Source organism: Salminus brasiliensis, chromosome 7 (genome assembly GCF_030463535.1).
Source record: "Salminus brasiliensis chromosome 7, fSalBra1.hap2, whole genome shotgun sequence".
NCBI classification, from domain to species: Eukaryota; Metazoa; Chordata; class Actinopteri; order Characiformes; family Bryconidae; genus Salminus; species Salminus brasiliensis.
This window is the reverse complement of record NC_132884.1, coordinates 33843916-33856268: the sequence shown is the minus strand read 5'-3', so window position 1 is coordinate 33856268 and position 12353 is coordinate 33843916. Positions and strand designations below refer to the sequence as shown.

The window sequence follows — 12353 nt, the reverse complement described above, 5'->3', positions numbered from 1 at the left end:
AGCGAGGTTGAGATGTTGGATGATCACCACCTCACCTCATCCCCAATTCCCCAACCCATCCCAACAGTTCCACTGCTTCACAACTCAGTGCTACTCTAGTCTACCCCCGGCATTGGATATGGTGCCAACATGTTCATGTTTATCTGCTCTAGAGAGTCCTATTCTATTGGTAATACTTCTCTACAGGGACTAGACAAGCTGTGTGTGCTGTGTCAGCATTGGGTAAAAAAAAATTGCATTCATTAGAAAGGGTGTCCATTTGGCCATAGGCGCTGTCACACACAAACCTCAAAACTGGCAACTTTACAGGGGAAGGAAAAAAACTTCTTAACTCTCAGTGTCTTTTCAAGTCAAAAGATGTTTTTACACGTAGTTTTAGAACATTTCTATTGGTCCTTTCATCATGAAATTCTGCCGCAACATATGCAGAGAGATATATAGAGATATATAGTGGTATATAGTGACATATCTGTGTGACAGCAGTTATGTATATAATAGTACATGTAACATGTAATGGTTTTGTATTTGAGTTTATATTTTAGTAAACCTAGGGAAGGTTTAGGTTTAGATTTTAGGTTGAAGTTAGGGTTAGTGTGAGGGTTATTGCTAGAAAAATTTAAGTGAATTTAATAGAGGCATATTTGGATGGTATTTACTGATCTGTGCTTAGAAGAACTAAACCTTTTCCTTATTTTTCTCTAATTAAACAGCTGATGCCAAAGGAATGACCGACATGTTCAACAACGACAATATCAAAGATCAGGTAAAATATCCACACAAACCACTGTCATGTGCAGAATGACAAAAGAGCATGAGCACATCTGGAAAAATCTGGAGTCAGACACCAGACACGGGTACTCTTAAACGTATAGTGAGCCATTCAAATACGAGGGACAAATACTGTGAACCTGAAATCAAAATGGAACTTTTTAATGTTAGTAGTTTCTGCCATCTGTCATATTAGTCCAGATGCAAATTCCTTTTATTTAAGACAAAATAATTGTTAACCCAAACTGTAAAAACTATTTTTCCAGAAAAAAAGATTTAAAGATTTTTAAGAAAAGTTCTTGTACTGTCAAAGTAACATCCCAGACTTTGAGATTAATATAATATTAACCAATAATGCATGTTGACCCCTCCTCCTATCATCAAGAGGAAATTTTCAGCTAGTTCAGCCCCCCCCCCCCCCCCCCCCCCCACACACACACACACACCCCCCACATAGGGTGTATTGCCCAGAAATCTGTCACAATAAAAGTCAATGTCATCCTAACTATGTCAATATTACAGGTAGCCAAATAGTGTTACACAACACAACGAGACAGAGCAAAAAGCACAAACAGTGCATAGCCTTCCCACAAGCCCAGCACAGTCAGTGCAAGACTCCTTGTTCTAAAATTTGGTTCTACTACAAACAATTATCTTAATAGAAATGTTTTAGATTGGATTGTAGATAAGATTAGATTTACTCTCACATCATAGTTTAAACACAGTTAAAAATACTGTTCTAAAAATCAGCTTTTTAAAACAATAAGAATGACCACAATACTGTATCAAATGGCCAATATTATACAAAAAAATATGTACTACAAAAAGTCATCTGCAGAGGCACAGGGTCATCACTCCAAATCACATTCTTAATTCAGCTGTGTGTCTGACTCTGTGCTGTGTGTCTGACTCTGTGCTGTGTGTGTATGTGTGTGTGTGTGTGTTTGTGTGTGTCTGCGTGCAGGTTGGGGTGGTGGAGGCAGTGCCCGTCTTGGTAAAGCACTCTCGGATTGTTCTGGTCTCTATCCTGCTGGCCGGTCTGCTACTGGCTGCTCTGCTAATTGCTGCATACGTCCTAAAAACCCATCGCGCACAGCCCAAAGGAATGCGCCTGGTAGGGTCTCAGCACAACAGACACACACGCCTGCTTTGAGGCTTTGAGACAGCAGGAAATTCTGGGTTCTGGGGACAAATGGACAAAAATGTCCTTCAGAAGAAGTTCATTAGAATGGGCCTCATTCAGCAAAATCGTTCTAGGTATTTTCTTACATTTGGTCTTGAGAAAAGTCCTAACAGGAAGAAAACATTGGTCAATGTTAGAAGCTTTGTGAAAACAATTTCATCTCAAGAACAGCTGGTGAGAACAGCTGGTGAATAAGGCTCATGGTTCTTAAATACTGGGTCAATTTTATGGTAAATTCCAAACACTAAAACAGGTTAAGACAAGTCTATGACAACTCCTTAGTTTGAGGCTATCGTAACATTAAGAAAAGATTTAACAACTTATTATAATTATTATTGTAATTATTAAAATTCTTAAGATTTTTGAAGAACAGTAATGCACTCAATTCATCTTTCTGAATTATATTGTTTGTGAGAAAATTCCTAACATAAAATCTACATCAGATTCATGGTGTGTTTTTAAAACGCAAAATTGTTCACAGCTCTGGTCTTAGAATGATGGATCTTGCTGTCCTCAAATCTCAAAAAATAAAACACTGAATAAATGTCAGAATTGTGAAAACTGTGTAAATGGGTTTTAAGAAGAAATTTCTTCTTAAGAACGATTGATGAATAAAGCCTATTTTTATCTTCGCTGTTTTTATAAGTATTTCTAGAACAATCCATGATGAAACTAAAATAATTTGATACGCTTTAAATATGTTTTCTAGAGATTATCTATAGATGTTCCAATAACAAACAAATTAACAAACATTCTCACCATAGTTAGGATTCGGACCAGGAGAAGGTTTAGGTTTAGGTTTCAGGTTGAAGTTAGGGTTAGTGTGAGGTTTAGGGTTAGAAAAATGAAAGTGACTTTAATATATGTGTATTTCATTGTAAGTCATATACCAAGCATCTCAGGTGTACTATCCAAATCCAAGTGTTGCCAAATATTATAGTGACCAGATATAACCACTTCTAACTTTCCAAAATAATGTAATTACATGTTTTACATTTTTTAAGCTGTAGCATGTTTGAAATATATGCAGAGTGCATTAGACTTAAAACATGGTATATTTAATGTCCCTTAAAATGAATTGCTCTGATGTACGTATGGCTTACCCCGACATGTAGCAGATTCAGATGGACCTATTCCTTCTGTTCTGTGGAGAACCTTAAAAAAATAATGGATTTGCTGATAAGACCATATGATGTGAGTGTTTTGAGCAGTGAGAAGCATCCGCTGGTGTCATCATGAACACAATCACTGGATTTAAACACCACTGAGAGCCTGTGGGACTGTGTTGTAAAATGTACAGAGAGGAAAAAAATGAAGTTGTCATGCTGTCCATAGTAAATTAATTTTTAGGCATCAATTTAGGCAAACAATTTTGAGGAATGTGTGTGTGTGTGTGTGTGTGTGTGTGTGTGTGTGTGTGTCTTTGGTTACATATGGTATAAAGCACTGAAGTGATTTATCTTAATGAAAAACTCATTGGAGGCACTCATGTAACACTGTCTTGCTTCCTGTCTTTGTTAAAACACCTCCCAGTAAACACTCTTTCCTGTTTATACTGGGGTTTTCCTGTATTCAGGACAAAAACACAAGCAAATGTATCAAATATGACATAAAGGCAACAAGCCGTTTTCTGTAGAATTTTCAAATGCTGATTTAGGACCATGATCTTATACGCAGAACTGGACAGCTCACTCCAAACATGTCAAAAAGAGTTCATGTTGTTTTGTTTACACTACAAAACACAGTTACAGTTACAGTTACAGTCTGATACACACCCCAGCCACCCCTGGGTGGAGGTATCCAATCAAGCTAACTGACAACAGGATGCGGGGGACAACTCTGTCTGTGGTGCAGCCTTGGACCTCACTCTGTAGCAAGAAAGAAGGTGTGCCCATGCTGCTTCCCATGTGATGTGGCTTTTTTTAATAGGTTGCTCGGTTAGAACAGTAATCTAACAAACTGAAAGCTTATGGCTGAGTCACGAACCACAAAACCCATAGAACCCCTTGACTTCTAAACAGATCTGCTTGCTTTATGAGAGAGGGCTTGCAGCACCTACTCTGACTAAGAAGGTGATTCATTCGTTTAGCTCACAGCCCCTGCACAGTGGTGAGAACTTCCACTGCAATTACAACATCTTTCGACTTACTCAGAGCGCAACACCGTCTTAGCCTTTATTCGGTGCTCACTCTTAAGGGATTGTCGGCCTACTCAAGTTAAACCACATTAAAACCACACTCATAAATCACTCATAAATCAGACTAATTAGCTGAGCCATGTTTCAAGCAGTTGCAAAATAACGGCTGTGGACGGAAGTTTACATACTCATCATGGGCACGACTGTCATTGCAAATTTGGGCTTTCAGTGATTTCTTTGAACAGTTATTTGAGTGTCCAACATATTCTTTTTAATAATAATACAAATAATGTATTAATAATAAAAAAATCTTAAAAATTTGGGGGTATATTAAAATCAACACATGGTTAAAAATATACATACATTGACTTAAATTATCAATTCAACGGTTCCAAAAAGTCAAGACCTCTTAACTTCCTGTTATACTACAGGTAGTAGTATTATCTCTGCCCACATAAAAAGGACTATAACATTAACCCCTTAATACAGGGACGTCTGCACAAACTGATAGGGCTATTTTTGTAATGACGGTGGCAGGCCATAGGCTTTTTAAGTGGGTTGTGGTTTTTGAATGGCATTCCCAAACACTTCAACAAAGTCATTGAAAGTTCAATGTTGATCGGATCAGATCGGTATCGACTGATACTCAGCATTAAGAGACTCATATGGGGAGGGGGGAGGGTGATCATAATTACCTGATCAGGACACCCCTATTTATTTATTAGGAGTGTTACAAAACATCAAAACAGGTATTTGATTAATTAGATCAAAAACAGTTGCATGATCTAAACACCAATGTTTGCAAACAACCAACATTAACTACAATCCATTCCAGCATAGTTATGTCATGCTCCAAAATCCTCCTGCCTCCCAGCTCCAGTCCCATTAGTAGGTTATGCAACAAATGGATTTAGTCTTCTTTTTTTCATCATTCAAATATTGTTAATAATTTGTCATGAGAACATCGACTTCATTATTATGAATCAAATCAAATCACAGACTAAGTGTATTGTTACACTCTTAATATTTATTGTTATTTATCTGAAAGAAAAGGATTTTAACATTAGTATTAGTAAAATATGGTAATTTAATTAACATATTGTGCATTACTGTGTCCTTACCTGTTGTAAAGTGTTATTGAAAAAAGGATAACAGTGTCTTGCAGGGGGTCAAAATAGGAGATATTCCTGCATTGTCTGGAGAAAAAAATAATCTTAGCCTAAATATGCTAGTGTGTGTGGAGGGGCGGGGGGGTGGTTTGAGGTAAGATAGAATTAATTGCCTGAATATGTAAAACAACATGTAAAATATCAATGACTTTGCAATATTGAAATGATGACTAATTGCTGGTGTTTCTTCTGTCCATCCAGGCTGAGGAAATGTACCAGGTGGATGAACAGAACCAGGGGAACACTCTTTTGTCTGTAGCCCCACTTCCACCTCAAGAACCCCTAGAGAAGCCCACAAGTAACGGCGAGTCTCCAGAGTCACCACCCACCAATGGCCACTCCGCTACCCAAATGCCAGTGGCTGATACTCAGATGTAAAACCTGGGTCCATCAGCTTCAAACCTGCTATTAAATGTGAGAAAGCATGGAGTTTTTTCAATCGCCTGAACTTACGCAACCTAACCAGCCATACAGGATGATCATGGTGAAGATCTCAATAATGAAGACCATAAGGAAGATCATGATGTCAATGTTAAAAGTGTAAACTATACAATGGACATGATGAAGTTAACAGTGTTAATGAAAACTCAACTTGTACTGTGAAGATGTTGACACTGGTTAAACCAGCCTTTGTCTGAGCCAAAGAAGAAGAAAGGCTCAACTTAAAATGCTGGCAATGTTAGCAGAGCTAACATTCAGATTTTCCTACTTTTACCACTTTCGAAAAAGATGTTCCTGGTTGCTGCATTTGTAGCTTGACGTGCCTTCCTGATTTAATTTCCAATGCTTTATCACTTGCTCATATCATAGAGGAAATGCTAGCAGATGGAGCTGTGGCCTTTATTGATAAGAAAAGCTGCCTTAGAGTTTATAGAATCCCATCAGGCAGGTCATGGTAATTACATGGACTTGCTTAATGAGTTGTAAGAAAAGTCATATATACATATCTTTGTTAAAAAGCATGTTGCGATGTAATGATGTTGAAAGCATTAGAGGTAGACTAAGGGCCGGTTTCCCGGACAGAAATTAAGCTTAGTCTTGGACTACACAGCATTTTGAATGCAATGAAAACGTTGGCCTGTCTGGGGAACCAGTCCTTAGCCCTCATAGGATGGAATTCACTGTTTAAGCTTAAACAAGTTTGAAGAGAGAAGCAAAAAGAACTCAACAGTAGAATCAAAAAAACCTTTACTCACTGTCATCCTCTTTTATCTCCAGTTAAAGATCACAGCCATCATACTGAAAGTAGGGAAAGATGGAAAAAATGGGGTGAGGACTGGGGGGATAAAAAAAAAAACAACTTTGGGGGGAAAAAGCCAGGAAAGGAAACTTAAATAATAAAAAATTAAGGATTAAAAAAATGGAAGGATTGAGGGGGGGGGGAAATAGAATTCAGGCACTGTAGGGTGACAAGTTCTCAGTTTCTCACTACAAGCTTTTACCAACATGGCATTAGTGAGACATCAGTGGAGAAAGGGATCAGCCAGTTTACTGTTACTTTCGATGCTAACAACCCACAGCTATTATTTACATATCCTAGGAAGTTATTTTTCTCCGTCTCTTCTCTTAACGGTAGAGGGTTATTTTTAGTTTTTCTTAACGGGTTATTTTTAGTTGTAGAAGCTTAAGCTTTCAGACGTTGAGTCTCATGATGTCATTTTATAAATGTTTACTTGCTTTTAGAGTGGTGCTTGCTTGCAGAGTAAAAGAGTGCTATGCGTTAAACCAAACAGGGCTATTATGAACAGCAGACTTTGACAGCAAGCAATTAAGTAGGTAATTATCTTCTTTTTTACATAATCTATTTTTGTATTTTACCTCTTTATATGGCTCATTCTGTGTAATTGTTCCGGTTGTTGTAATGTGTATTATCTGAACCTCAGGTGTGTTAAAAATAAGGAGGTTTTATCTGAGGAGTCTTGTGATGTTGTGTGTGTATGTGAATGCATTCTTCTATCAGTTGTACTTTAGCTCTGCATAAAGTTGCTCAGCGGACACACACTCACAAGGTGTTTTATCATTTATACTGTTATACTGTCTAATTTAAATCCATTTATTTGAATAATTCCATTCATACAATATATAAATACATAAATAATACACATGTTCGACTACATTACCTTTTCTTGTTGGAAGCTGGACCCTGTACGCGTCCACTCGCAACAACGCAAGCAGCCTCGAACACAGCCACAAGAGACAAACTTGGGGTGACATAAGCGACTTGTCTTCTGCTAGCATTAACTCAGGGTAAGAGTTTAAAATGTTGGTCTGACACCATCAAGCAGAGCTTCAGAGTGTCCTGTAGTAAATTCCAGCTCGCTCATGCGCTGTAGCTAAAAGGCCGATCTTTTCCAGTCCAGTAAAACTTCTAGGTACCTGAAGGGTAATCCTGTCTGGTAAGTTGTCTTTTGTGAAGCCTTGCTTGGTGAAAATGAGCCAAAATGAGTAGGCCTCGAAGTCCATCTTAAAGAGATGTGGCTTGAAAATGCCAACAGAAGTGTGTGTGTTTATTTTGAAAACGTTGCCATCATTTGCTTCTGAGCATCTCCCACTTACAGTGCAGTGTCTCCGTCTCGCGCACACACACAGTTGTATTTTGGCTTGTTTGTTTGCGGTCCACCATCTACAAGGCTGCATTAATATGACACTGATAAGCAAAGGGATCATCTCCCAGAGATGAAACAGGCTACACACTCGAGTTAGGTTAAACAGAAGGGCAAATGTGCTTCAAGCAGTCACTGAATCAGAGACAACACAGATGCTCCAAGATAGCAGTGAAAAGATTTCGCTCAACCATGGACTGCAGCCAGTTCACACTGAATTTCAGCAAAACATTAATCAGAGGAAACCATTCCAGCTTTTTTCCCCAGCTTCATTTCTTTTTCCTCACTGTCAATATAAAACACAGTACAATATTACACTGCAATAATGGTCCTATGATAAGATTACGGTAAAATGCATGTACATATGATTCTGATCCAAATCCAATTTGTTAGAAAGTAACAAAGTGCATTAAAATTCACTACATGCACACAAGTGGATTAATAGAGGCTTGACATGGACCATAGTGCACATAGGCCTGATCTGTGATTTAAAGAAATACTAAACTGTTTGAATGTAAGAGTTGGGGGTGAAGTTAAACATGTAACACGTGTCTAATAACTTAATGTATGCTTCTAAATGCATCCATATGGTGGGGTCTAAACCCTGAGGCTGGGTGAAGTCCTCTACAGAGCTGAGCACACCCTGTCACTCCATCACAGGAAGAGAAAAGAAGCCAAAATCACGACAGTGAAGAAGTTTGAGTTGATCTGTATTGTGCTTTTAACAACAGGCTTTCTTACAAAGCAGCTTTACACAGATCCTGGTCCAAACCACTGGTCCACAACCGAACCAATGGCAACAGTGGTAAAGATAAACTCCTTCAGAGTGGGAAGAAGAAACCTAGAGAGGAACCAAGTCTCAAAAGGGAACCCATCCCCATTTGGTCAACACCAGACAGCACAACAGCAAAAGCTTGCAATGGTGACTAATGGAATGAATTGATATACAGTAATAAAGGAAATACAGACATACAATATACAGACAAAAGTGTTGGGGTACCTGCTCATTCATTGTTTCTTCTGAAATCGAGGGTATTAAAAAAAGAGTGTTGCATTCAGCGACAAGAACGCTAATGAGATCAGGATGTCAGATGATCACTACCTAACCTCAGTCCCAACTCATCCCAAAAGTATTGGATGGAGCACCATCCACAATCATTCCAGAAAAGACAGTTCCACTTCTCCACAGCGTAATGTTGGGGGGGGGTCATACCCCTCTCTAGGCATTAAGCATGATGTCAATTATAAGCAATTTATGTTTATCTGCTTATTGGCAATACTTCAGTACTTCTCTGCAGGGACTAGACAAGTTGTGTGTAACTTAAATTAGCTGAATGCATTCATTATGTGTTCATGTGTCCACAAACATTTGGACATGTTGTCTAGAAGTGAGTCTAATTCTGCACAGAAGTGCTCAGATTTAACATCTGAAAACCAGAGACTCAATAGTGATAATGCTGACAAGGGGACTGTAATGGGAAAGGATCTAGAGTTGGACAGAGAAAGAGAGGCAGACTGAGGAAGAAGGTGGAGCTGAGGTTTCCCTCCAAAACCAGCCAATAGGCTTGTTTTTGAAAAAGCCCAAACCAGGGGAGCTGATGCAGTTACCATGAAGAGAAAGCCTGTAAAAAGCAAAACAGTGAGGTACCAGTCCTTGTTTTCTTAGGCAGGCCACTGGACATTCCACAGCATTGCTGATAGTAGCCATTGCTCCACATGGAAAATATTTATACCAAAACAAGCTGCTTTACAAGGACTGTGCAATTACATCACTCCTGGTTTATGAGTCATTTTCCAAGTTAGCTGGACAAATACGCCACCGTGTGAAGACATAATTGTAGTCCTAATGAGGCAGATTTATGAGAAGGATACTGCACATACAAAGTTGTTATGTAATGGTGTCCTCAGCCTGGGAATACTCAGGAAGACCACCAAAACAGCTCAGCTCTGATCCATCCAGGCATGGACTTCACAAAACCTCCAAAGAGGTCCTGTTGTCACTGGCACCAAGACGTTAGCAGACGATCTTTAAAAGTCCTGTGGGTATGTGAGGTGGGGCCTACATGGGTCACATCAGTGAGCTTTGTGCACCCATGACTAGTTCACGGGATTCACTGGCTGTCCTTACATGGACCACTTTTGGCAGGTACTGATCACTCACAAGATATTTTAGATCTGCTCTGACCCAGTGCTTCTGTCCAGCCATGCAGAGGTTACATTTACATTGCTGCTTGTCACTCATCATAGAACCAATCAACGATTTAAGGTGGGCACATGTACAAAGAGATCTAACAGGGTCACATGGCTGCTCATAGTGTGTGAGATACAGGCCAAGTGTGTGTTAGTTGGTGTTTTATGATGGGTTTAGTCTTCAGTAGAAAATTCCTTAGTCTTACTCGTGTAAATATTTTTTTTGTCATGTAAATATATTTCTATGTGAGTAATTACTATGTTAAAGTATCAGTACTTGTACTTAAGTACAATTGTTGGCTGTTCTACCCATCACATGCATAGTTTTTCTGTTCTTTTTTATGACATAAATATGTACAGAGCATATCTAGAGATTCCAGTGCCAAAATGAGTCATATGGCCTGACACACACACACACACACACACAGGGGAAATGACACAGTTATGAGTGGCATCTATATAAAGATGTTAGTTTTAGTGGCACCCAGCTGCATGGTCCGCAGGCTCGTGTTATGTAATTGGATAGCACAAACTCGCCAGTTGTACTACTCTGTGCCATATCTTTATTCCTTGAGGCCTAACCTGAGGGCTGCCCAGTGCTTAGCTCACACTAGACCCATAACAACCCTGGCCTGTTCCCATGCCCTGGCAAGCCATGTTCCCACGTTCACACAAAAGGAAACTCAGAAAGTCCTGCGTACGTTAAGAGGACTAGGGGCTGACACTAATTAACATGGACAAAAAGTACATATGATATATAGGGCATGAAGTCAAACTGGTTAGCAAGATGCAAATGAAGGATGACAATGAGAAACCAGGGCAACAGCTGCCTTCAGGGCAACTAATACTAAGGCTGCCAATGAGTTTCACTTTTAAGGTTATAGGAAACACAGTGTAAATGGTGTAAAGATCATAAATTCTGTGAATAACATACGATGTGAAAGCCAACTTTAACATTCAAGCAGGATGTGTTATGAGAAAGGCAGCTGATTAGCATTTCAGTGATTCAATCTTACAGGTAGCTGACATTTGGACGTTGGAGTTTTATGCTAAAGTTAAATATCTTAAGTTTTAAATATCTAAAATATGAAATCCTAAATATTAAAAACTTAAATCCTTTCTCTGGATGATTCTGGCCTCTGGCATGTCCGCATGTTGCTATTTATTGGGGGCAGTGGTGGCTCAGCGGTTAGAGCTCCGGGCTGTCGATAACAGGGTTGTGGGTTCGATTCCCGGGCTCGGCAAGCTGCCACTGTTGGGCCCTTGAGCAAGGCCCTTTACCCTCTCTGCTCCCCGGGCGCTGGAGTTGGCTGCCCACCGCTCTGGGTGTGTGTGTGTGTGTGTACTCACTGCCCCTAACACATGTGTGTGAGTGTGTGTTCACTACCAGATGGGTTAAATGCGGAGGATACATTTCACTGTACAGTGACAAATACGTGCACCTTTATTCAATATCGGTCAGCCTGCTAATAAGAGCAGATTACAGCTCAGTATACAGCTGGACCAGACATAAATACATTTATTTAGCTTCCATTGCTTAAACTCTTAAACTCTGCTATTATGTATAATTTTGCACATCAGCTTTGATTATGTCTATTGACTCGTAATTATAAAGAACCGTATGTGACGTTCGGTTCATTAGAACCAACTGTTCGAAAGAACCGGTTCGGTAAATGATATAAACGTCCCTTGAATAAAAAGCTGAAGAAATGCCAGACCTCCAGTGTGTATGTTCTCGTAGCACATGACCTCACCACCCACCACAGACACACACACACACACACTAGACGAACTGCAGGCTAGGTACGCCCTGTGTGAATGTATGCGATGGGTGGGTTGATTCGAAACAGATGCCTCCCCCTCCATTTTTACCACCATACATCACACGTGTAATCTCCACGCTGCTGCTTACAGGCCCTCCCCACTTTCAGCTCCTGTCTACCTCAGTGTAGCAGACGTGGCGTGGATTTTCGGTGAATTATGGCCCTAAAAGGACACAAGACGTGGGTATAAACACGATGACACAGTTTGTGTTGTTGCTTTTTTTAAGGGGGACCATAAAGAAGTGGGAGTGTCTGTATTACTCGAACAAACAGCGCCCTCTCTTGTGTCCAACGTGGCATTGCAGAGCTGGGGGGATAGATGCGGGAGGTTGTTCATGCTGCATTTACACAGTGTATGAGCAGAAATATAGAACTGTATAATAAAATACATCACTTAATGAACTATTATGAATAATTACAGATGGGTGAGTCTTTGTAATTTGTCTATATTCAACTGAAAAGTCATCCTCTCTTTAAACA

At 39.6% G+C, this 12353-nt stretch overlaps 1 protein-coding gene across 3 annotated transcripts in view; it reads left to right on the top strand.

Moving 5' to 3' along the window:
- LOC140559599 (uncharacterized) overlaps positions 1–7265 on the top strand; it is a 30145-nt gene extending 22880 nt beyond the window's left edge. For all 3 annotated transcript variants that reach the window (XM_072683144.1, XM_072683143.1, XM_072683142.1), the window contains exons 6-8: positions 711–763; positions 1733–1882; positions 5459–7265. In XM_072683144.1, the coding sequence (XP_072539245.1) occupies positions 711–763; positions 1733–1882; positions 5459–5635 (380 nt within the window). In that variant the 3' untranslated portion in view covers positions 5636–7265. The remainder of the gene's footprint in view (positions 1–710; positions 764–1732; positions 1883–5458) is intronic.
- The last annotated feature ends 5088 nt before the right edge of the window (positions 7266–12353 follow it).